The sequence below is a fragment of the Aythya ferina genome (genome assembly GCF_964211825.1).
Source record: "Aythya ferina genome assembly, chromosome: Z".
Lineage (NCBI taxonomy): Eukaryota > Metazoa > Chordata > Aves > Anseriformes > Anatidae > Aythya > Aythya ferina.
Window position 1 is genome coordinate 64,250,965 of NC_140299.1, and position 27,414 is coordinate 64,278,378.

The following is a 27,414-nucleotide window of genomic DNA, read 5'->3' on the forward strand; positions in this document are numbered from 1 at the left end:
TGCTGGGTTAAAGGAATGCAATATACCATGTCAGGACATCTAGGGGCCATATGTGAATCAGAGAAAGACTATAAGGTTATCAAAAGACGTACTGCTACTCAGTAAAACCACTGACCATGAACACCTCCTTACTCTTTCTGGAACAGGGCTCATTGCATTCCTTAAAAATATTAGTTCCCATCCTTTATCCACAAGCCTCTACCAGTGATGGTGCTCTACCTTCCAAGCTAAAGGCTGTTCCGGTACACTTTCATACAGATAGAGACAACTAGGACGTATCGTGCTGCTAGAGAGACACTAGAGAATAATAAATCTGTTACTACAGCCATTTACCCCTGCATACCAAGTTCTGCTGTTGGTCAGGCTGTGCTGTTTACACTATACAATCCTTGGGAAAAACTCTGAAAGCCTTGGCAAGGCATATAACTCTTCTAGCTCTCCCCTAGTACTCATGCATCTGGGTAATACTTCAGATAGTACCCAAGGTTCTGGGTATTTTCTAGGCACTTGTAAAAGATGTGATTAAGGATCACAGTTTGGGATATATACGTATTTGATTTACAGGCAGGGACTGGTATTAGCCCCCCGATTCCTCTCTTCAGTGTGACCCAAAGAAGTTGTTGCTAGATATAGGCTGGTTGTAAAGGTGAGGACAACTGTGTTACAGCACTCGTCATAACTACCTCACAGCAGGTGGAAATGGAAGGAAATCAAAAAATATTCTTTCTTCTGAACTATTACACTTTCCCTCTAAAAACCATCCTTTCCAAGCCTATTGCAGCAGAATAACTACCTCAGTAACTGTGTCTGAGGAGCATGTGCACGCATGCTTGTGCATGCGTATTTCTGTATTACAAGCCACATATGTTTAATGTTGTGCTAGAAGATATAATAGCAGCCAAAAGAGTCAAAAAGGAAATAAGAGTCCACCTCTGCTATAGGAGCTCACAAAAGTAATCATGGAGACTGAACCCAAGCCTGTCTCTTAGACTTATGCCAAAATTTCAATTAAGCTTCAAGTACCAATACAAGTATTGGTAATAAAGCTACCCATTAACTGAGAGGCCACTTGATTTCCACTTAACCCATCTGGTGGCATTTGGGAATAATTTAAACAGCCACAAGGTAGATTCAAAGAAGCAATTTAAAACTCCTCTCACAATTAGATGACATCAGTGACAACTGGGTCCAGGTTACCATTTTTTACGCCATGCACGTGCTTTCATTTACTTATAAGCAGCACTGTTGTACCACAACAGTCTAGCTGTTGTGGTACACAAGACTTCATTCTACCAGGAGGCTTCTCTATGTGATTTGTTTGTTTGAGGGGATGTAGTGAACAAAATGGCTCTTAAATTCATAAACAACATGAACATCAATATTTTAGGGGATTTTTGAAGTACCAGGTTTTCTGAGTTTGGTTAACTAGCCCTCACTGGTCTGCTTGTTTGCTTTACAGTGCCTTTAAAGTATTGACACTGAGAAGTATAACCAGGATTGGTTTAATTCCCAAGTTTATGTCAACTTCCATGAAAGGATTCAGATGAAGAAAACACTGAGGGTCTATTTTAGGAAAAAAAAAATATTCTCATTGGATATTTTCAAAACATTGTAAAATTTTGTTCAAGAATTACTTTTAACACTAAATTTTAAAGTAATTTGAAAGGGTTTTGAAAAAAAGGACAAAGTTGAGGTATCACTGCAGGTACAATATTTATGTTCAGTCTGGAATGAATGTTCCCTAGTTTTGCATTTGAGTAAGAAAAGAGAAAATCACCTGGCTTATCCCAATCTGACAATCTTTCCTCCCATTATTTTTGGTTGAATCCTGAAAATTACATGTTTGCATACCCATGACTCTGCAGGCAGGTCCTTTAAATCACCTTTAATTTTTCTGAAATAGGAGATGCTGAGGTGGAAGAATTTAAGAAAATGAGGATAGCCAATAATTTCCCTTTTTCTCCTACCTTTTAATTTGCTTGAGAGTTTTGTTTCCAGCCGCTAGCAGCCATAGTGGAGTCTTCAGTAAGATAAGAATACACAAAATCTTTGTAATGGTGAGGTTGATTTGATAGCTTGTGATGACATGAAAAGGAATCCCTGCTCACTGGACCTGCAGTCTAGGCAAAGTAACTAAAGCTTTGACTACAGATAACCTCACTTAGCATTTTTATCTATAAGGAAAAGCAAATAGAAAAGTCTTCCACCATACATACTAGGTATGCTAGGCTAAGCTAACTAGGAACTACAAAGAAAGTGTCGTCTCACATCTAAAGCTTTTTAACCAATCACAGACCGACTCCCAAATAAGAAATTATTTGAAATATTTGAAAATACTTTCACCCTCTGACTATCAAATGTACCTTTGAAACAATATGTACACAACATACACTCAGTGTTTGACATAGCCTGCCTAATCCATGCACACTATAATTTGTCCAAATACTACTTACAAACACAGCTGTCTTACTGCATTAGAAATACTGAGATTCCATTCACAGAAGATGCACATTAACTGTTTGGTTGGCTGCCCATTTTCACCCATGAAATTGAACTTACTAATACATTTAAAATGATGCCTGTTATTTTTAAAACAATTTAGCTAGAATTTAAATAATTTAGCACTTTCATGGTCTTTCTTGTTAATAGTAGTAGTATTATTTAAAGAAGTATGTATATTGCCATGAATACAAACATTTTTGAGGTATAGAACACCCACCTCAATAGATTTTTCCATTTTTCTTTTTTTTTTTTTTTTGGTAAGTGTACATGCAAAATCCATTTGTAAACAAAAATTTCATGATCAAGATATATAAATTTTATTTGTCTCATTTATGGTTCCTGTTTACTAAAATTTGATATATACATATTTGTTTGTTTGTTTGTTTGTTTTTATTTGTTTACCTAAGCTTACATATTACCAGGTCTGAGATCTCTCCTTTACAAGAGATTCTAAATGGTGAGGAGACAGGTGAGGTGCAGCTATGTCTTTTTCCTCCAGCAGAGACAAAGGATCAATTTCTGGATCAGTTTTCTGCCTCTCCTTCCCCAAACACAAGCAGTCCTCCATGGGAGGCAAATCTGCCCTTTGAACAGCTTGCAGGATCAGGGCATCTGCATCCCCTTATCAGACTACCAGGGACAGGAAGAATGGCAGCTCCAGTTTTAGCTTCATGTGAAATTACCAGTCATATTACTCCAAATGTTTCAATGAGTCTTCCAGAGAGAAAGTGGAACTGTTGTTTCTTAAATTTAAAGAAGGAACTAATTAAAATTGTAAAAGAATGACAAATTACACCATTTACATGCAGCATAAAGCACCAATACAAAGCACCCATATTTTTTGTTGCTCTACCCTGTGACTTTAAGAGAAGGCAGATATATCCCAGTGTACATGAATACTTCAGCATAAATAGTGTGAAACAAGCAAAAAAAAACAAATCCCAGACCACTGGCTAATTGTAATACATACATTAAGACTTTTTTTTTTTTTTTTTTTCATAAGTGAGACTGTACTGTAGACAAGACTATTTTGGAGAAGGGGAAAAATTACTAAACTAAAGGGGAAAAATAATGACTCTAAATGGGGTAAAATAGCAGATCTATTGGAAACATGACAAAAACAGGATGTTAAGGAAAAAAATTAAGTGGAGTCAACAAGGTTACACATAAGTAACACCTTAACATTAAAAGAAATCTATTTTCCATTTTGACCCGGAAACCTCTTCCATTAATTACTAAAATCTATTTACACAGCAACTAGATAAAATCAATCTGATTGCTCTCACTATTTTTGGCTGATCTGTGGGCTCTCAGCATTCAACAGACTGGCTCTGGTGGAGTCATTGCTGAGAAGCTCCAAGTTTCCGCGTTTTGCCACCTACAGGGCTCTCCCAGCCACAATTTCTGGTATGCGAGCTCTCCTGTCCTGGATATGCAGAGTTTGTCTTGGGGCTCTGTCCCCTTGCCCCCAGCACAGACACAGTCGAGGCCAGGCTTCCTCTCAGCCATATATGGAGGCAAAGCACCCGTATCGCTGCTGAGCTTGTTATGAGGGGTTCTGACAGGCCCCACAGCTGAGCTTGCTTACACTAACCAGACATGGGGCACAGGACAGCAAAAGTGGAAAAGAAAGACAAAGGGAGAAAAGTAGACCGGGGACAGGCAGTCCTTGGAGAGCTGGGAGAGGCTCACCTTCTCCCACACTTAACTCCCTTTTCTTCTAGGCAGCTTTCAAAAGAAGTGATATTAACACTTTATGCCTTGGTATCAATACATTATTTTTCTGCCACAATGGGGTTGTTCCAGGTGCAGTAAACATAAATTTTGTGCCTGCCAGTTCAGCAAAGAGACAGACACAAATATGGAAAAAGTGCATTCTGGCTTGGAGAATATCTCTTGTTGGGTAGGCAGAGCCTTGCACAACAGAAAGTAACGACCTGGATCGGCTTTGCTGGAGGTGAGGGTGGAGAAGAGAATACTTTGGAGACTCAGATGTCTGCTTGACTTTAATTTCAATCAACAGAAACTGCAAAAGTCAGCAGAGTCTGTTTAATTAAAAGACGCCTTGATCAGGCAAGGTTTCCTTTTTAAAAAATATTTTGGATAGCTAAATACTAACAATTTACTATTATAATCCGACCAAATTTATGCCAGAAGACAGAGTTGCATTTTCTGTGCAGTGGTTCTGAGGCTAAGAAAGTTGTTCCGAGGCTCCCCTTCTCCTTCCCTGTCCTCATATTTAACCAAATCCAAATTAGCTCTCATGTGAAACTCCAGCTACCTCCGCCTCAGAGAAACCTGAAACCTTCTTACAGGACAGCCTGTCCCAGTCTTGAGTGTATTTTCAGCTATGGTTCTCTGGCAGTAGCTTCTTGTTTAATTAAAACAATCAGGTTCTCATCAGAGGATAGGAAATTGCTCTGGGCCTGCAAGGCACCTGAAAACAAACCTTGTTTAATTCCAATTTTAGTTGCAGCATAAATGGATTTATCTGGCCATGGCTTTCCTGACAGCCTCTCCCATCTGCTGGTGCATACTGGTGGTGCTAGTGAGCAGCAGCTACGCACTTCCCTTCTAATCACAGCAGGCAAATGCTGCTGGCTTCAAGTACTTACTTGAAGGGCTTTTCCCCAGTGTGTGTCCGGATGTGGTTGTTGAGTGTTGTAGCACCAGCAAAGGCCCGGCCGCAGTAGCCACACTTGAAAGGCCTGTCACTGGAGTGCGTAACGACGTGGTTTCTCAGCTCCGATGGCTGCGAGAAAGACTGGGAGCAGTGGCCGCACTGGTAGGGCCTGCAATGGGAAAGGGAAATACCATGCCGTCAGTGAGCTCTGTCATCCCAAGTCAAAAATGACATGGACAGGAGCATCTGGTCTTCCCAGGAATTTCCAAAGAGAGCTGCGGGGGCAGTTTGTTGGGGCCTTCTTGGAAGACACATACCCAAATCATCTTGACTTCTTTAGCAAATGTAAAATACTTGTGCAGGAATCACCTGAGAGTCTGTGGGCATGGTGACCCACAAAACAGAACTCAACAAGCTAGTGAACTAGTACTACGTCAGATGTTTTCCTTATTTTCCCAAATTCAGTGTGGTTTGATTGACAGAAAATTCCTCATACAAGGCAGTTAAGAGGCTTAGGAAGTTCTCTGACTATTGGTGCCCACTACAGTCTTACCTACAGATATGTCTGATTGTTGCAAATATGTTCTACAGGGATTCTGTAACTGCTTGTAATGAAAATCTTTATACTGGTTTGGAAGAATCTATTTTATTTTGTGTTTTGTTTTGTTTATTTCTTATTAACTTATTTTATTTTTGAGATCAAATTTTTGAGTGAAAGACACTGGAAAAATTAACTGCCATGTTTACAATTTTTAAATTTTCTATTTTCTATTTTCTTACTGCTATTGAAAATATTTTAATTTAATTAATAGGTTTCTGCCACCCAGACTGAAAATGTCTTTATTGTGATCTTGAAATGGAACACATAAATTAGGTTTTCAACATCACAGCTTGTTAAAAACAAACATAACAAACAAACAAACCTGACTGGGATGTTACGAATTCAGAGTCATAACAAACACTGTAAACACAGAAAGAAAAGAATACAAGACAGTAAAGTGAGACAGGACTGCTGAAATGCAAATACATTTGCTAAATGAAATTAAGTATAAAGAAACTGTATATATTTCTGCTTTGTAAAAAGTGATTTAATATCAATATACTTTTTTTTTTTCTTTTCATATTTCGTATAAGTTAGTGACAGAGTCCTACATGTTCCTCAGACTTTTTAAGGAAACTAAAAATCCAGGGATGGGAAAGGGATGAGGTGGGATTTGGGTGATATTTACCATGTAAAACATTTTAAAACACAGCTCTTGATGTCTGCATCTCAAGAGCCAATGGCAACCACCAACTTAATTGCTCTCTCTTTAATAAATGTGTATGCTTAAATGGCTAGAAACCAAAACTATAAGGAAGGGGACAATGGTGACCAAGCATGTACAATTCAATTAAGTGCAAAATAAAGTGAACTATCTCATTTGTCAAGTGAACTGCTTAATTGTGGCTACTTGCATCACTGAACACAAATACTATTATTTTACAGTGCTTCAGAGCACTGAACCCTGATTGTAGAATTTTTTAGCTTGATTAATAGCTTAGTATTGGTCAATAACTCGATAGCTTACAATTTTAATTACTTACATTTGAAAATCTAACTGCTCTCCAACAAGTTTGAAAGAAATATGTAAAATCTATGGATAGGTTACTTAACCTGGATGATACAGCCCTTAAAAATATGAATATATGCAAAATAATATTTTAAGAAGGGAAAAAAAAAAGAGTACTAAATATCTATTTTCTGTATTGGAAGACAAGCAGTAACATGTTTGATAATCTTCTCTGTGCAAGTGCATGGTTAATTTGCACAGAAAATATTTATCAAAGTTGACATGAAATTTCAAGTGCTGGTAAAATGAAGATGATTTGTGAATGCAGACTTATTTGTTTAGGCATTTTCAAATCAAAAACTTTTAAGCAAAAAGAATACATTAAGATATTCTGTATCCAAGAAACATTGATTTTTTTAATAGTGAAAGGGACCATTAACATCTATTAGCCTCTGGTTATCTATTTTTAACAGCTACTACAATAAATGATACAACACTACATAAAACCAATTAATCTTTTTTTCTTTCTTTCTTTTTTTCTAACAGTCTATGTGATTAATTTCATATTCTGAAAAGTCACACTGTAACTTGTATGTAAATTGTTGAAATTCCAAGCCTATTATCAGTGAATATTAAGATACCAAGCAAAATCTTTTTACCACCTACACTGGCTCAAAACAAATTTTGAGTTTAAATATCCCTGTTTTCAAAGGATATACTCAGAATAAATTTCACTGGCTCAAGACAAAGAGCCCTGTAAAAAATTACCTATTATTAGATCACTTAGGCTGCATTTTTTCCATTCATCCATGTCTTGGCAGAACAGCTATTAAAGAAGTTAACCTACTCTTTTGGCAGATACATTTCTCCAATTTATACACATGCGATTCTGATTAAGAATGAAGTGGGCAGAATAAGTAATTTTTTCAGGCTAGATGTGTGACATATTAACTAGCTCATTTTAAAAAGAAAGCCTATATATGCATTGAAGTACTATCACAATTTTAAAATGCCATGTCTAATTTATACAGTAGACAGATTCAAAATATGCCAAATTTTCACAAATTTTGGATACTACGTTATTTTTTTCAAGAGAAAAAAAAAAAAAAAACAAAAAACTTTCAGTAAGTAGAAAAGCTGTCTTTTTTTTTTTTTTTGGCTTTTTTTCCCTCCTATAGTAGCCATTTTACTGTGCTCAGAATTTTTTCTCGATGGAAATAAAATCAATGCTTAAAAAAAAAATAAATAAATAAAGTGAGAGAGAGAAAGTGGTGCAGAAGAACTGGACATGAGCAATGCTTGGTTCAGTGAATACGTTGATGTGGGCAGAGCAGGGCTGTCTTTGATGTAACAGTTATGTCTTCTGCCATCTCTTTGGAGATGGGACACTGAATCAAGATGGTGATCTCTGGTGATCTTAGAAGGTTACAGGCAGAAGGGACAAAGTGACAAATACAGTGATCATCACAGGTGTTTTTTGCAACGGTGTGTTACTAGGCTGATTGTGGTCCAAGCCCAGAAAAGCTAATTCCCACAGGTATTACTTAGGACATGTTGTACCTAAAATATTCCTCTGCACATGTATAGGGAGATTTGCAAGCATGAAAGTAACTGGTTTGATAAAACAGGTGTACCAGGGCTTGAAAGTACATGCTGACTGTCTGAAGAAATATTTTTTCTATAAAAAATTATTCTTTAACTATCATGTGCCAGGAAGAACATAGTTTTGAATCTCTTCATCATTGCTTTTTTTTTTTTTTTTTTTTTTTTTTTCACAGAGGAGGCCCTTCCAGATGTAAATCAACCCTGATCAAAATCTTCTCATTTAGCATTTTAAAGAAAGTTAAATTTAAGGACAGATAAACCAATGTATAGCAATGTGCTGATAAAAGTGATGTGCTGACATCTGTCAAAAGCAGTTCTAATGTTTCTCATTAACTGCCTACCAACATATTTTCCTAGTTCCTGCATAAGCTTAAAGGAAGGATATCTGGGAGAAAACTCTCATGTTAGAAAAATTACACTTGTTATTGACCACATGGACCATCAATCAGCTATGTATCTTTAGTACTGTGTAGCATACATCAGCATTTTCTAGAAGCCTAATCTTACAGTTCCTGACCATATGATGGTCCACTAAAGTGAAATTCAGGAGGGAATGTCTGTAATGTAATAGTTTTCAGGTTTTTAAGTTATTTAAATTTTGAGCTTTTCCAAGGTTTTTTAAGTTGTGTTTTCAAAAATATTTTTTTCTCTCTAATTAAGAAAATCTCATGAATGATTTTGCCCTGTGGTGACAGTGTTTTTCCTGTCATATGCTTTTGGAACTGAATTTTTCTAGGAGAAATTTCATCTTGTACATGACCAGTACAAATACCATGTTCCACATAAAGCTTATTGAGCATCACCAAAGCTCATGCTTTATGCAGCAGGTAGGCAACATGTTAGGACATAACAGTGTAAAACATCCATTTCTTCACATCTGGAATAGCTGATAGCTGCTGACAGGCAATTGTACATTTAGATTGATAATTTTTATATTTTCATTTAGCAAACACAACATATCACTCTGCTAATCTATCTTTTACCAGTCCTCTGCTGGAACAATGTACTTTCTAACCCCTAACTCTTAAGTACATCCAGCCAGTATAAACATATTTTCTGTATCATAAATCAGAGAAGGTGCACTTAAGGTGCATTGAATTTTTATAATCCTGAAAAATCTTATGATTATTTTCAACTGAATTTTCAGATTCTTTCTTTTATGATGAACTGGTTTCTGGTGAGGCCTCCTCAGAACCAAAGTTGCTGTTTTCAGGAGTCATGTGAAATGCCAATGCAATATTTAGGAGATGAGTTCCTCATAATGGTAAATTTTTGAATACCTGTAATTCTACACTGAAACACTGTCACACCAGGGAGACAAACTAGCCCATTGATGCTGGTTTTGCATGTTGTAAAAGCCTACCTAGAAAAGCACCAACGGAAAGACAGACTGGCAGGCAGTTGAAGGTGCTTTTCTCATTGTTGAGGGCTAAGAAGAGAACAATATGATTGTTGTCAGTGCCGAATACCGAGCCCAGCAACAAAACATGCCATTCAGCCCAAGGCAGGGTTTCATGGCATTGCAGGGGAAACTGTCACACCACAGCCTCTCATAGAAATGAAAGCAGAGAGTGCTGAAATGCTACGAGCATTGGTTTTCATGGCCAAACTTCAAGAATCTCTAAAACATGCAGTAACCAAGGATAAAGAGCACAGCTGCAGCCAGAGAAGCTAGGTAACAGTTTGCTGAACAGAAACATATTTTGGAGGGAGGTCTTCTTCTAACAAGTTGAACTAAGAGTCTGTAGAACAAATTGACACCTAAGGGTATTGCTAGCTTGCACACTGAAGCATTCTTAGCATCGCTGTGACCATGAGTGGGTTACATTCACTAAAACTGGACCCAACTCTACATCCCCTGCTGCTGTGGTGTTCTGCTTACACAGCAAGGCTACAGCCCTGAGCACTTCATGCACCAAGCATCAGCACATACAGGGAAGCTGAACCCACCGGGGATTCTAGGATTGCCTTTTACAAATGTTTGCGGAGGAGCTAACAAAACCAGAAAGTTAGAGCGAGTAAGTGTTGTCAAACTTTTGAAGCTGTCAGGGAGAGGTGTTACTCTGTACACGCTTTGTTATTATTAACTATGAGTACTGGGAGTTTGCAAACCTTTGTAAAAAGATTATGCAAGAACAAGCATTAAATTCAGCATGATGTTTACTTTAATTAAGCAATATTCCGTAGCACTCTATAAACAGAAATAGACAACTCTTGCTCACATTTACTTTTTGTTTGTCTTTTTTGGAGTTGTTTAAATTAATTAATGGGCTTTAAGGAGAGTATCAAGGTCAAAGGCACAGAACCTATAAAGTAAAAGATAAACACAAAATGACCTGGTCTATGATATTAGAGAATAAAATCTATGAAATTTTCAGTTTTAAACTACGAGCTCATGTTTTAAAACAAAACAAAACAAAAACCTCACAAGTAAATTTTGAGCTGTAACAGCAAAATAGATGTACAATAATAAACAAGAACTTTGAATAAACAAGAATTGCGAGGGCCAGGTAATATCTACAATTTATTAGTCTCCAATACGGTTATATAGAGAGGGATTTTCCTAAAATTGTCAGCTTAAATACTTGGCAGTCAATGAGAATATATACCACACAGATGCACAAACTGTATATGAAAATGTTCTACAGACAGCTCTCAGGACTTGCAACCATATGCCTTCCTTCAATAACAATACATCCTGAAAGTGGTGATCAAAGTGAGAAACATGAAAGATGTTGTTAAAAGAAACTGCACCATTAGCTGAAGGAAAAGAAAAAAAAAATCACTGATTAAAATTATATAAAATTATATAAATATTTATAAAACTATATATATATTGCTCTAAAAATGATTCACGGAGGCTTCTGCTGTATAGGACTTTCTGGAGTCCCCAGATAGTTTTGTTGAGATTTTCTGCAACACTGGGGGAAATGAAAGAAAAGAATACAGATTTCTGACTCCTGCTTCTGGAAGAGTTGCTCAGAATGCTTCTGTCTGAGCAAGGTTTAAAAAAAACCTGAAAGGCTCAGCAAGTCCCAGAATTCAGATCTTGATTTAAGATCCATCTCTCACATTCTCTCTAACCTTATTTACTATTAGCTTCCAAGAGGAACCTTACAAATTTTAACAAGCTAAAAAGTATCTTTGTGGATGGGGAGAAGTAAATTATAAGTAAACCATTAAATAAAATTAATTTCAATTTAAGTTGCAATGATAATCTTTATCTAAAACAGCAAAAAAACTGATCTTAAAAATTCTTCCTATTTTGTATTCATATTGTTTTTTAAAAAATGTATTTATAAAATCATCTGTTTGTTAAATAGGAACATTTATTTCTCTCTACCTAATGGAAATAAATAAATAAATATATATATATTTTTTTTATGTCTGTCCACCTTTCTGCTTTCATTCAGATGTTTTCTGAGCCTGAGTAGCTTTAAAGGTGTTTTTTTGTTTGTTTGTTATTATTTTGTTTTTATTTCTCAAATCCCAGCTAAGCTGCTTTTCTCAAATATCTGTCCATGATTTGGACTCCTGTATGTTTTCATACAGGAGTCAAAGATGTTTTCCCTGCACCTCATGCTGTAGGTAATCAGCATTGTTGAAAAACAAATACAAAGCCAGAACAGATAGTCTAAAGTCATTTCCTAGAGTAGACAGCCCTTGCTGCTTCAGTCACATCAAAGATATAGTGGCTGGTTTGCTCACAAATTGCTGACAATAAATGGGGAGCTGTTTATCAGCTGGAGTGGTGCTGCAGATATCGGCAAGAAAATACAAACCAGGGAGTTGTATCCAGTACTTCAGGCTGGCAGGCAGGTATTCTTTCACAAATCATACCCTATCTTCTTGGTTGCAGGAAATTTTGTACAACACTTTAGAAACGTTTCATGTGGATAAATACAATATGTTCAAGAAACCAAAGACAACTCTTTTCCAGCCACTAAATAGTTTATCTATTGGTACCTGGCTAAAAGACCAAAACCTCACCATGATGTAAGTTCAACCTGTGATGATTTCAAAGTAGGAATATGAGAAACCAAATCCTAGAACAGATATGATCTGCACTAACAATTACTTTGGTATTTAGAACACTACATGAATTGCAATGAGCCTGAACAGATTCGTGTGACTGAAGCCCCACTTCAAAAGATCTATTGGGAAATGCTTTTACAACAATTATGTTGATGGCATGTCTCACAAAAACAAAGAACGCATTACAAAAGTGGCCTGCTCAAGCAGTCTACATAATTTATTTAATTAGAAGATAGAGATGTAAGCCATTCTTCAGTAAAGAGGGAACATGGCTGTCACAAAACAGCATCTCAGTAACTGTATGTATTGAACACATTGTTCCTCAGTGTGTCTTGCATCCTCTTGAGATTAGAGTTTCTACATAATACAACAGAAAAAGTTTCATAAGAAAAATTTCAACAGAAAAGTTTCATAAGAATTGGATTCACAAAAACCAACAACCAAAGATGAAATCAGCTAAATGGCTAGCATGAGTATTTAGAAAGAGGCATTAGCTATTACATTTCAAATCATCCTGAAAGCTTCTACGTCAACATTTAGTCTTTACTCACTGATTAACCATCCTTCTGCCCCAATCCTCACCAAATTTTTAGAGTCCTTTCTCTAATCACTCTTTACTCTCTTTGGTCCTGCAGGGGAGAAGTAAGCACCTGTCCTCTGATCTAGATAATTTGATTAATATGTCATAGAGTATTCTGAGGAAAAAATGCTCTACACTTTCATGGTGAATCTGGCCTGTATTGCATGGACAAATTTTTGCAGAGGCAAAATGGAAAGACGCCATAAATCAGAAACCTACTAATGATGGTGATGACCTCCAAAGCGGAAGACTTGAGTTCCAGCCTGTGTTTCAATTAACATTAGACACGGGATACTTAGAAGAAAATAGAATAAAAATGTAGACCTCCAAGATGACAGCCCTGATACTCAGGTTGACTTATCTTCTGTTATTCTCTCTGGCAAATTAGTATTTAACTACACCTTAGAGTGCAGAACAGCTCCATTAGGAGATACTCTTCTTGTACTAATTATTATCTGCAGCTTGGTTCTTTATAAAGGGAGATACAAGTTCAAGTAAAGGAAGGAATGAAATGTAGTCTTCACAACCTGGCTGGATGAATTGCTGAGAAACCATGTGAAGGATTTTCACAGCATAGCTCTTCTAGACCCCTGATGCAGCATTTTACGCTCTTCTATGCATCTGCTTAGGATGCTTTAATACTGAAAAAGTCTACTAAACTTTGGAAAGTGGACCTTTCAGGACATATATTCTACATTGTGGCACTTAAATTGGCCATTGTGTCCTACAGCTTCTTTAGTGTAGCATTTGTTTCTGCTAAGACTAAGAAAATGTTGATTTTTATTTTTATTTATTTATTTATTTATTTATTTTTGCGATATTATAAACTCTTCAAATTCTATGAAGATTTGAGTGGAATTGAATTTATTCCTAGCATGCTTGAAGTATCATCCTGGAAAACTGTATTTATACTCTAGTGTATTTTTACTCTCAGAATCACACAAGTACATGTGTACACGTAGATAATCACATACACAAAAAGACATAGACAGGCATACAAACAGAGACTCACAGGTGACTGTTTTTATAGTGTTTTGTTTAAATGAAATTCACAATTGAATGCTGTTTTGAGAACAAGTTGCAAGGAATTCAGCTGTTCTGCTCAAACCTCTTCACAGCTGAAGAAGAGACAAAACAGGGACAGCTTTTTTATTGAATTAATTTGATTTTTGTCTTTTGTCCTGCCAGCTATCAAAATTGTCAAATAAACCAGCTTTGATTCATAAATAATGGTTCCATTATATTTACTGTGCCACCGGTCAGAGTACCTGAAATTTTAATTCACTTGTTCAGCTAAATTTCATCCTCAGTTCACGGCCATAAAATTCTGTATTGACAAACTTTCAAACCAACTTTGACTCTGAGGTATCTAGTCAACATTTTTCTTCTGTGTGGATATTAGTTTATTGAATAAGTGGCATCTGTTTTCCTCCACATCACTAGTGGAGTAGGTATTTCCTTTTGACAGCTTTGCACGATTTATGGGTTTGCATGCTCTGAAGAAAAATAGTACTAAGCAAAAAATTCCAATTCATTACCTCTTAGTACTTAATTAAGTTCATACACATTGCACACTATAGGTGAACCCTGAAATGACTGTGACAGCCACTGAGCAGCAAGTTAGATTATCTTTAGAAGACAGAGAGACTTTTAATTACCTTGACCTCATTTTTCCTTCTATGATATTCATAAATTTTCCTTCTATTTTGTTGCTTCCAACAGATGTACCAAACCATTCTGAAAACAAGATTATATCCTTAGCTATTTCCTTTTATCTATACATTTAGGCACCAAATGTTTTTACAAATAGTGAAGTCAACCAATGGTTTTTATCAGCTTACTTCACAGAGCAGCAGATGAATTATGTTGTACAGGCTCCTCCTAATAATGGTTTGGTTTTGGAAATGATAACAGCTTGATAAAAGAATAAAGCAGTGGATCTGGCTATCAGTAGATACAGAAATAAAGAGAGCCTGGGTTTTACCTGTCAGGGTTCTGCGTACACACATGCATCTGTAAGAGGATCCGCTGGGTGAAAGTCTTAAAGCATTGCCCACATTTCCAAAGATGCCAGTCACTGAACTCAGAATTTAGTTGGCTTGTTGAAGTTGGGCTTGCAAGAACTCGTTGGTTTTTGACACTGATCTGGTTAAATCCTGACTCGATGGACCCAGACTTATCCAGGAGAGAAAAATTTCTGCTACACGGAGTCTGTGGAAATACTACGGATCGCTGTGGAGTGGCAGGGGATAGTTTGCTACTTTTATTAAATGGCTGTAGGGTGTCTTGTCTGGACATGGCCTCCATTACAGTCGAAGGGACATTCACTGAGAGAAAACAAGAAAAGTAAATAAGATCCTTTTTATGCCTTTTTAGAACTAATACAATCTTGGGAGACACCAGAAAAACAAAAACAAAAACAAAAAAATAATAAAAAAAAACACCCAACCAAACAAACAAACAAAAAAAAAAAACCACAATCAAACAAACAAAAAAACAACCCATTCTCCATTTTATTCACACTAGAATTATACACTTCTGTTTTAACAATTTATTTATTTATTTTTTTAAACGGCTTGAACAAGACAGTGATCTGAATGGATGATGCTGATTCTGTAACACTAGAATGAAAATTCATACAAAGAGGTATCTGAGACTGACAGGACTCAGAGAAACCTGACTGTGATATACATTTATTATACAATGAGATTGTCATGTGAAAGAAAGCACTGCTGTACTTGTGATACCCTGACTCTTCATGCTGCAGTCAGCATGTGCAATTGCTATATCACAGACAAGCATGAATTTTGAAAGCATGAAGAAAAAAATCTCTGTTCAGACACTTCTTGAGATACAACAGGGTTTACATATCTCCTGCAGCAATAGTTTCCTTATCCTTTAAATATTCAGACACTAAGAGTATTATTACATCTCACAAATAGTCAAACAACCTACATAATATAAAGCCGGTGACTTCACCATGACCTGTATGATTAATGCTAATAGCAGTCAGATTACCATGAGACAATGCAAAGTATAGGCAGAGATATCTTTGTGCATTGGTTTCCCACCTACAAAATAGGAACAAGCTACAGCTTATGAGGTACTTATTTCAGCAACAGTTGCAATAAACTGTTCTCACAAAGAAGCAGTTCAGTATTAAATTTGGATATCATATGATAAGGAAGGCAGGAATTCCAACATACAGAAGAAAGTTGAACAGCTGCCTCATCCCTTGACTACCATACCATCTAGATCATGCAGTGAATGAAGCAAGGGTCGTATGGAAAAAATTGAGTCAGATAATGGGAGATTAAACCACAATGCAAAAAAAAACAAAAAAAAAACAAACAAACAAAAAAAAAACTAAGCATAACTTAAGCCACCTGCAACCAGTGCATTCTCATGTTTTCTAATTTTGTCATGCTCGACCTCACGACATAACATTTTAATAGAGACTTTTAAATTATATGTATGCATGTGTCTATGTCTCCACATGTTCACGTTTAGTTACTGTCACAAAGCATTTATACTTGTGTATGTGTATAAAAATTACCTATTTAAACACGTGATTGGAAACTGCACTTTTGCTTAGGTAAGTCATTATAATAGATTTCTAAGAGCAAATATGAGAATTAAATTTCATTTATGAACTGGAATAATCTAACATCATTTAATATATAATAAAAGTGTAATAAAAACTAACATTATGGTAATACATTATATTATACCAATTACTTCAAAAAGTTATGTTTTACTTTATTTTCTTAATCACAATGTTCCTAATATAATATGCTAATTTATATACTTAAGTTGAGGTCCCTTCTACTGTATTTTTCTTTGGAGTATCTGAGTACCTGATTTCTAAGCAGAGTTATATCCTTGGGTCTGTCTGTTACAAGTTTCCAGACATATAATCTGGACATCTTTCATGTCTCTAAAAATGTTCAGAACAAGAGGTAACTTTCATTTTCCCACAGCAACCTCGCATAAGAAAAAGATCCCTTTCTTTTTTTTTTAACTTCTTCCCCTTATTTTTTTTTCTTTTAATTTTATTCATAGAAGTCCATGGAAGCAATAAGATCAAATTTTCCACTGAGTCAAAATACTTCTGTGCAGTAGATATGCTTATGGGTTTAAGTAGTACTTAAGTCTTATAGCAGCCTGTAACTGGCTCCAAGCCCAGAGATGAATTTCATGTACTCATGTCAGTTTCTCTCTGCAGAAAAAAATCAAACTTTTCTCACAGAAAAATAACAAGTCACAATATTTATAAATTTAACCATAATGCTGTGCTTTTCAAACAAAAGTTTTGTAAAGCTTTGGCTCATGACAGAAAAAATAGTATTTCTACGTTGTACACTGCAGAGCATGAGTTTAATCAGCAAACATTACTGCTAGTAATTTAATTTCTTTTAAACTCTTCTCAAGCCCAACAGATTTGAAAACTCAAGATGAAAAAGGATGTTTATTTTTGACAGTTTAATCCCTGCTATCTTACTGTTTTATTGCCCCATGGTTCACTACTTAAGTTGCTACAAGATGAGAGTTCTTACAATAGCTGTTTAAGTATCCAAATGCCTAATGGAAAAAATGTATCCTATATATAATTGATTATACATGAGCAACCACAGGGTCACTTTAGACCAAAGTCAGTCAAGCATCCATTATTGGTTTCTTCCACCATGTAGACATACATAGCTGTCAAAACAGAAAAAAAAAAAAAAAAAAAAAAAAAAAAAAAAAAAAAGTCTTTGATGCAACTTCTAATTAAGTTCCACATGAAAATAGTGAAATTGAAAGGTGTGCTTGGATCACCTAATCCCATTATAGACAAAGGTATCCAGCACTTGATTGCAATAAAAATTGGGTCCTGTGTTATAAGTTTCATGCTTAATCTTGTGATGATTCCTAGTAAAATAAAATATTGAGAAGGGGTACAAGTATGAATGAAAATGGGGATGGTCAGGATGGAATGGAAGTTCATTGTCATTTCAGGCTATTTCTGCTCAACTTATATTGAGATGAGCTCAATTTTATCTTTTAACTATAAGAAACTCATCTCTACAGTCACACAGACAAAGCATTTCTCAAGGTACTCGGGCAACAGAATGAACAGTCGCTAACAGAGGCCTGATGGACCTACAGTACATTACTCTTTTGGCTACCCAGTCTCTTGTGATAGGTCTTGTAACAAATGGAGAGAATAAAGCTCTTCTTAAATCAGTTAAGAATTAAATCAGCTCTTCTTAAATCAGTTAAAAACCGGTTAGGAAGCCAAGCTATCCTTAAATCAGTTAAGAATATACTACTAATAGTGAGCCACTTATAAGGAATAGTGATTCCACACACTACTAAGTTAAATGGGGCTGCTGTAATGGGAAATCTGCTTGGACCTGCACACTTTCAGACACCTCAGTTTAATTATGTAATTATATTGTGATGTTGGTAGCTTAAGTGTGTCAGCTTCGGAGTTTTATTTAGTATACATCAAGCTTACTATATAGCCACTTATTATATAGCCACTTTCATTTAATATGTCTTAAAATATCCTAGGAATATAACTGATTAGATATGAAACAGGAATTCTGGCTTGTGCTGGAAGAAATACAGAAGGAACTTACAATTTTCATCTTGTGCAATGCACTGGAGAGGGATTCCAAAGAAAGATGTGTAGCTGTCATTGTACCACACCAATAGCTCTGTACCCCGTGGGATATCTATACAAGCCCGGTAGAATATATTTGACCTAATCAAGAGAAAAAGAAAAAATGCTGAATTTAGGAATAGAGCACTCCTCTTATCATGCACAGCGTTACAATAGAAATCCATGGTTTTGGAACCATTTCTGCACATAACTAAATTAATATCTTACTGAATATTTTAAAACTGAATTTATCCTCAGTAAAGGACTTTGGCAGGTTTCTGTAGTGCAGCTAACAAATTGCTCTTAACTAATTTGTAACTAATGTGTTTTAAATACCAACTTTACACTAATGTTAGGATTTTATGAGAAGACTGATATTTTCTTACAATGTCCCTTTGAAAATTATTTTAGAAATGCAACACCTTGTTCATTTTGTACAATGTACACAGTTCAGTGGGGTAACCGATTGAAACAGATTTGCATTTACTCTCTAAGCTGAAGTTAATAAATTGTAGGAGTAAATACATGACGGTTCTTTTAATTTGAATGAGTGCTTTTATCCAGAGGTTTTTTATCGTATGATGTGTCCTTTCATTAGAGAAGTATGCCACCAAAAAGAGAGATCTCGGATTATTGAGTAAAATAGACTTTGGTTTAGGAAAATGCAAAAAATGGAGTCAATCTGAACACACAACCACAGAATTCTTCCTCTGTACGAAACATGAGGATAACATTGATGATCCTTGAGTAAGTATAAACTAGTGTTACCTTAAACATTATCACATCACTCTGTGGGAAGACTGTGGATAATCCTAGACCAAAAATGAAAAATCCTAAAGTCTGTAGTATAAAAGCTACAGCCTTATCCTGATCATGCACTGGTGTAAATAGCTTCAGAGTGATACTTCTACCATTAACAGTTTTACATAGGGACAAAAACTGTGTAAGATTAGATTCAGGCACAAGATAAAATAAAAATGTTTATAGTTTGTAGTGCCTTTTCCCTTACGCTTCACACGGAACAGTAAAATACCCTTATGTGAGATGGATAGAAATTCAATATATACAAGAAGAACAATCTACTCCATCTGAAGGATTACCTACCAAAATGGTACCGTCAAAGTCCCAAGAAATGACTATTTTTTATAACAGCTTATGTAAGGCAGAAAAACATCTATATACCAAATAAGTAAATAAATAAATAAAATAATGTTAAGCTTCAACCAGTTTTCTCAGTGAAGAATTGCTACAATCGTTAGCCTGAAGTTCAAGATAAAAGTGTTTAGGGTTGGTAGGCCTTAAATTTAGACTTTCTATAAAGAATTGGCTGTAGCAATGCAATTTGTTCCTTGTATAACACTGCAGACATAAGGAGAATCCTTTACCACATTTTTCATGGCAGTGAGATATGCACTTGTCAACATATTTTGTCACCGCAAAGTGGCTCTTGGCAACAGGATCATAAAGATCAATAAAAAAGTGCAGATTCTCAATATTTTACTAGCAGCTGCAAAAATTTCATTTATCTTGTTATTTTCCTCACTTACTGCCACCCTGTCTCAGGAGGGCACTGCTAGCTAAGCAGAATGGTTTTCCTACTGTTCTATGAATATCTGACAAAAACTCTCCCCTTTGTGTCTCACTCTCCTTCCCTCCTCCTCTTCTCTTCTTCTCTCTCTTTCTTCCCAGCACTGCACATTTCATTAATTCTTTCCACTGTTACATAAAAATGAAAATCAGAGCCATGCTATAAATTACCAGTATCTCCTAACTTGAGAAAAATTGAGTCTACTTTGTACTTCACCCTTGTAACATTTCATCTCTCAGTTTGGCTTCCCTTAACATAAACACAGCAGCCCAGCAAATGAATGTGCTAAAACCAAATGACACACTTCGCCGCTGAAAGAGCAGAACTGTTTTTGAGCAATGGGTGGTCTGTGAGGCTTGGAGTAGGCCGGGAAAAAAAAGTGTAAGCGTACACCGTTCCTTACAAGCGTGCAGAGCTTCCAAAACTCGCAGAAATCTCTGCATGCTGAAGTACATCAAAGGGATTTTTCCCTTTTCGGATAATATTTCCTTTGCTGACATGTATTTAGTATTGTGGTTGGATGACTCATAAAGATAGCTTCATGGCGTCCCAACGCAGTTGAAGCAGAACACATGCCAACAAACATTATTGTCAGCCTCAAAATAAAAACAAAACGTTCAGCTAAGGGTCAATCAATCAAGAGCACTTTGAAGAAAATTCCATTTAGATATTACAAATCATAACAGAATGAATTTAAACCAGCTGACTTTCTGTGAGGAGGACGTCCATGTACAATAAAAATTAGGCCGGTTTTTCAGTGTCCAACTTTTCTATTTTCTTACACTTGGATGCAGTCACTTGTGATGGATGCCAGTTTTTTAAATTGTGTTTTTGTAGTTCATTTTATAAAGATCTGAAGTAATCAAAAACAGATCAACAGAGGGAACTCTAAGTAAAAAACTCCATCATGAAAGGAAAGTTGTAAAATCCACTTAATATTGACAGATGTGTAATGACTTTCTCATGTTCATGTTCCATTTAGGTTTGTCATCTATATATATGTACACATTTTTATATATTTATGTATATATGCGCACACACCCTGCCACACCGAGAAATACTTCACAAGATACCTACAAAAATACTCTTTCATCACAGCAATCCTTATTCATTATCCACTGCATTTATTTAAAATCAGACAGGATTTTAGCTATAAATATCAGATATTTAAGGGTATAATAAAAGATTTGTAATGTATAAATAGGATTGTTATTTTTTTAAGTGTAGCATTATTTAGTCAACTGGCCAGAGAATAAAAAAGCTGAAAATGCAATTGAAAAATTTTACCGTTGCTAAATTGGAACCCTATGGGAAAATCAAACTTTATATATATTTCATTTTAGCTTGCTTTTGTATGTTTTATTTTTAATTTTAAAGATACTTTAAATAAGTTTAAGATTCCTTCTAAAAAAAAAAAAAAAAAAAAAAAAAAAGAAAAGAAAAGAAACTCCACTCTCTAAAACAACTAGCCAAAACCAGTATTGCTCACTGTGGCTGGCAAACACAGGCCAATCTTTGATGTACTTCCTATCATGTTTAATAAGGCCAAGCAGTTGCTTCTGATTCTGAGACAAAAGGTTTGTTTATAGCTGAGGTCATGTATTTATGTAATGCATTGTCTAGGTTTTCTGGATCTGTTTGCAAGTATAAAGTAAAATGCACCATAATTTCTTTACATTGTCTTTGCCTTTTGACCTTCTCTATCCAGCAGCCTGAGAGGCACAAGCACTAACAATCATGGCTAGCAGGTGCACTCTGCAGATAAGCCATAGGTGCACACGTGGCTCATGACTGACTCTTTCAGAAAACCTCATTTCCAGTGGGGCTCTTTCCTTTCCCTAGTGCACACACCTTTAGGAAGTGCAGAAGACTGCTTTATACACATGCATCTGATCAGACCTTTTGAAAACGAGCAGAGTGCTTTGTGCAGTGTGATCAGCACACAAGTGGCACCCAGGAGTGCCCGGCCTGATGTGCTTGCTGCAATGGCCTCAACTTCTGGGTAGCAAAGTTAAACCTCTTCTCACTACACTCTGTAGCTTTTCTATTGCCCTGAATGGCACATTCACAAAAGCTCTACCACTGTCTTTGCAATCAAAGGTGACAGGGATGACAGTTACAGTCTGATTTTTAAGTAAAAACCTCTTTTTGCTGCATTGAGTAAATGAAACATACTTCACCTGTACTGAACCACTGTTAAGTTCTGTTCCCCGCAGTGCCTTGCACATCGGATGTACCTCATCCAGCTTGACTTACTGGGTTCTCCACCATCAATAAAGTGCTGCAGTGTCCCATCTTGGTCATATATCTGGGGAAGAGGTCATAAGGTCAAGTAGTTAGAACAAATCATCGGCAATCTTTTTCACTGCTGTGCTGGTGTCTCTCTGTGCCTTTTCCAGGAATTTATTGCCATGAGATTTGTCATTGCATACTGATGCTCTTAGAAATCTACAGCAGAACAGCAGAAAACTATTTTGGGGGATGCAAGTTTATCATGTTCCTTTTATCAAGCCAATCTTTTTGTATTAAACATGTTTGTGGTGTCTCAAAGATGTGACCATGTTTCCCAAAGAATATTTAACCTACTTTGACAGGCTGGCCTTAAATAATGAACTGCCAGATAAACAAGAAAATCTGGATGTAAAGCCTGCATTGAAATCACTGCAACATCTGAGCAAGGGGCAATAGTGATCCCTAAACAAGTATCCCTTCCTTCACATCTCAGTTGCAGCAAGAACATGTACTTCAGCAACCTCATGTGGCACATTAGAGAGCTGTAGGACTCATAAGACAAAAAAAAATGAGACTGGAAGGAAAAAGATTTGAAGATGCCTTTAGAAGTTCCCATGAGACTCATAATTTTTTGAAGTAGTGAATGAGAAATCATTCCTAAGGGAATCATAGTTTTCCTAAATATGACATTTCTGCTAAGGACATGAGAGTCAGTTAGGGTAATTTCTTAAAAAAAGGCAGTACTATGTCTCTATTCTGCACTGGTTGCTCCCTCTGAAGTCAAAGAATATAGTTGCTTTGGAGTATTAGACATGTAAAGATATGTATTTTGTATACACCCATCCTTCTGACTTTATTAAAAATGATGTCTAGGAAGTGTTACTCCTAGTAAAAGCACGTGGTCTCATATGCTTTTTACCTGTTACACACTTACTTCGTTGAACTTCAGAGTTGCATCTGAACAATTAGGTGATTATCCAAAGCAAACCTAATCTTTTGGTCCTCTTTTGCTCCTAGATAATAATCCTACAGCAAAAAATAATTTCCCTTTTGAAATTGTATGAGCTTAACTCAATCTGTTTCCTTGAAAGTACTAATTCTGCAAATTAAAGGGGAAATATTTACTATATTTAATTGAATATTTGTAGAGAAAGCAAATTAACAAGCCTGAATTTTGATTTCAGTATTAAGAGAATAATCTCAGAAATTATGTGAATATGTTCAACATTTCTGAATTATTAAAAGTGCATACAATGCATACAAAGACATACATGGAAAGCAGAATGTAGTTCTTTAATTCTCCACACAGCAGTTTCAAATTCAGGAGCCAGCCTTGCTTTTGCTCTTGACCAAGAGAGATTGGAAGTACTTGGGAGCAGTATATTCATCTCTAGGGCATGAGACACAGGGAAATCAAATGTCTACAGAGATCTTTATCATTTGCTCCCAAGTGACTGTGATAAGATGCCAGAAACTCCTGGGCTGGAGAAGCAAGATGCTGAGTAGTGGCATAAAATCAGGCAAAACAGAAGGAACTCTCAGAGGTGAACAAATACTGGTGGTTTGGTTTATTTTTTAAATGTGGTAGCTTGTTGATTACCAGCAGGAACCTGTTCTCATGTAAACATGCTAATGCACACTGAATATATGAACAGAATATGCCAAGCAATAAAAACCTGTGATGGAAATTGAAAAGTTATACAGGAAATCAGCCTGCAAGAAGGAAAAGAAGGAAAAAAATAATGACTAACAGTGTTTGGCTGCAATAATTTTGGCAATATCTATACAAACAGTTTTTGCACAGTGTTTATTATCTATTCATTTATGTGGTGTTTACTAATGTAACAATAAACTGCTTAACATCAGGCAAAAACAATTCCCATCAATGAAGAGTTGATACCATCTAATCTCCAAATTCTGTGAAACAAGAAGACAAAGACAGACGCAGTCAGTACTGACAGCGTATCTGGATACATGTGGACCTAATCACAACTTTGTGTATATGGACAGTCATGACCTGACATGAAAAATTAAAACCTGTCATGAACATGCAGAACTGGAGCTCTCTCTGTAAGGCCTTGACCTGAAGTGCCAAGGATGGTAGAACCACTCTACAAAAATGCTTATGAATCTAGCGCAGGTTCTAGATCATTTTGCTCTATCCTCTTTTTTGTGCCTATGGATCAGTTTTCTGTCACTCTCTGCATTATTCCATAGCAGAACAGTGATTTCTGCTGAAGAAGACTGGAATAACAAAGTAAACATTCAATAACTCTGCTTTCCACAGGTGGGAGTCATAATCACCCTTTCTTTCACCTTGAATCAACTGCAGTGGAAGTGACAAAAGATGCTACGTTGCCGAGACGTTGCCGAGAACGTCTTCATCTAAATATCTTGGAGGACTAGGTGTTTCTAAAAGCTTTATTCTTGCAAATTCTCTTGCATCAGTGACACTATGCTCTGTCCTTTCTCAGGGCAATATTACTGACATTGCAAGTAAAGCTGCAGTGTCAGAATTCACCCCACAGCATTCTTATCACCATTGTTACAAAAATGAAAACCCACCTGTAGACACCCTAACATTGAAAGGAAAATAGCAATTCTACATTGTATCTGTTTGTCAAATTGCATAAGCCTGGTTCAGATCAGGAAATACTTAACTATTGTGGTTATTATTACTCATATTACCATTGTGCACCAGTTCTTAGTCATTTTAGATTTGTCTAAATCTGGCAAACACAATATGAAGAAGCCTGAAGAAGCCATCATGAAGGAGTGGAGTGAAATATGTCTTGCTATAACAGAGAAAAAGTAAACCTGTAGCACAGTGCATGAACTTGGACATTATAGCAAACATATTCACCTGTATCTGCATTACACATCCATACATATTTCAACACTTACAGTAGCTATTAAAACAAAACAATACAACAACAACAAAAACTTTAGAATCCTGTGGTAAACTGAATTTACTGAAAATTTTTGACTTCCTCATTAGATCACTACTTCCATCCACTTTGGCATAACTTTAATATATTGCAGGAGCATCATGTTAAAATAAAATATTGTTTCCTCAGCTCCTTGTGGAGAATGCATGTATCTCACAACACTCATTAATCTGAACAGTGGAAAAAAAATTAGTTGCTGCATTTCTCTGCTTTGATTACACCTGGAAGCATTACCTAATCTACTTACAGGACCTTTTCCCTCTTCTGACCACAAATAATTGTTAGTGGTTTTTTTTTGTTTGTTTGTTTGTTTTTGTTTTTGTCTAATATTAAGGGTTCTTTATTATTTGTTAGTTTTGTTTTTGCTTTTGCTTGAAATGTTTCAAAGTGTTAAGATACCTAGTTTATGGTCTGTTAGAGTTTTGAGTAGTGCACCAGTCTACTGATGGAGACCAGAGTTTGATAAAAGAGAACTGCGCCCACCTTCTTGTTTGACATTCCTTATGTTCCTCCTGAATAATTCACATCTAATTAATTATCTTTTTAGTAGTGTTTGACTACTTATTATTAGGTTACAGATATGTTACATATCTAGAGACTCAGAATGTGAAATATATTATTATTTCACAGTTTTAATTTTGACTTCAGAATACAGCAAAACCAACATCATTTTCCAAGAAAGTCCTAAGTGCATCCAGCACAACAAAAATCTTTTATATATTTATATACGTGTATGTATATATCTATTCCATATATATATATTTAATAATTTATATATTTTATATATATATATTCTCTATATATATGTATGTATATATCTATTCCACTCCATACCAACACCGGTTTACTCAGTATTCAAGCTATAGATACAGAAGTGCATGGAGTATACCATATTTCTTACAAGTTGACACTGCTATTCTTTACATATGCATGCCAACTGGATTACATGGCGAAAAAGTAGTTAGGATGCCAATGTACCAACACTAGTAAAGTTCCTCTTCTAACAGCAACCACATACAAATCCAAGGGAATAAGTCCTTCCTATGAAGGACTGCATTTATTACTTATTGGATTGATTACTGATAATTAGTTGGAAGCTGTAGATGCTGAAACTTATAATGCTGAAGATGATAGCAATACATAATGACATTAATAATATATTTTCTAAAGCATGCAGCATCTCACATTAAGTGATGCTCTAAAATCTGTGAACAGTTATTACTAAGAAAATAAACACCACTTGCTAGAACTTCTGTCAAACTGGCAACATGCTAAGTCTAGGTAAGACCATGTAAGATTTAAGTTGTATAAGAGATAAATGAATAATGAACCTTCTGAGAACTCTCAATTCAATGCTGAGACAGTATTGCTTCTTGCCTCAGCTGGACAGATGGGACAAATAAAATCCCAATGCTAAAGACTATTGTACCATTTGCTGGTATAGACACCACAGAATTTTAGAATAAAGGAGCCTAAGTATAATAGCACAGCCACAGAGAAAGCCAAGCTGTGAAGCACTTAAAAACAATTTAACAGAAGAGACAGGGAGAGGAAACATGGTCAGTTCATTGGAGTTCTTTCCTCTGTATCTGCTGCTTTCCTTTGTTCTCTTTCCATGGCCTGGTGAAGGATTGTGTCTTTTGAAATTCTGCCTGCATTTTATTTTTCCATTTAGTCAAATAAAAAAGGTATTAGCATACAACTTAATTGACCTCTCATTTTCCTTGCAGGCAGAGAGAGAAAAGACTGGTCCTGAAGTGGATTTTTTCTTTGTATGTACATTTGTATTCTAAAACTAGCTATTAGAATAGTTTTTCATGTTGCAAGACATCAAAAGAAATGTGAAGAAAACCACAAAACATGCAAGAATTAATTCTTACCATTAGTAGAGGATCTTGCTTTTTGCTGTTCATTGCTATTCTTATTGACATCACATGCATAAGGTCACAGGATTTTCAAATCATTCTACATTAGCTGCCTTCTCCCACAAGCAGTTCTACCTTTGACTTCAGTAGGAAGAGTCAGGACAGCAAGGACTGCTTGTGGTGAGTACGTACCTTTTATAAATCATCAGTTACTCTGTTAAAAAGCATGGATAAACCAC

The 27,414-nt window shown here is 35.9% G+C and overlaps 1 protein-coding gene across 1 annotated transcript in view; it reads right to left on the reverse strand.

The window, feature by feature from the left end:
* Positions 1-27,414, reverse strand: part of PRDM6 (PR/SET domain 6) — a 75,513-nt gene that overhangs the window by 2,601 nt on the left and 45,498 nt on the right. The window contains exons 4-7 of the mRNA XM_084503002.1: positions 22,311-22,438; positions 18,520-18,644; positions 14,880-15,222; positions 5,118-5,294 (exon numbers count right to left, since the gene is read on the reverse strand). Of these exons, the coding sequence (XP_084359128.1) occupies positions 5,118-5,294; positions 14,880-15,222; positions 18,520-18,644; positions 22,311-22,438 (773 nt within the window). The remainder of the gene's footprint in view (positions 1-5,117; positions 5,295-14,879; positions 15,223-18,519; positions 18,645-22,310; positions 22,439-27,414) is intronic.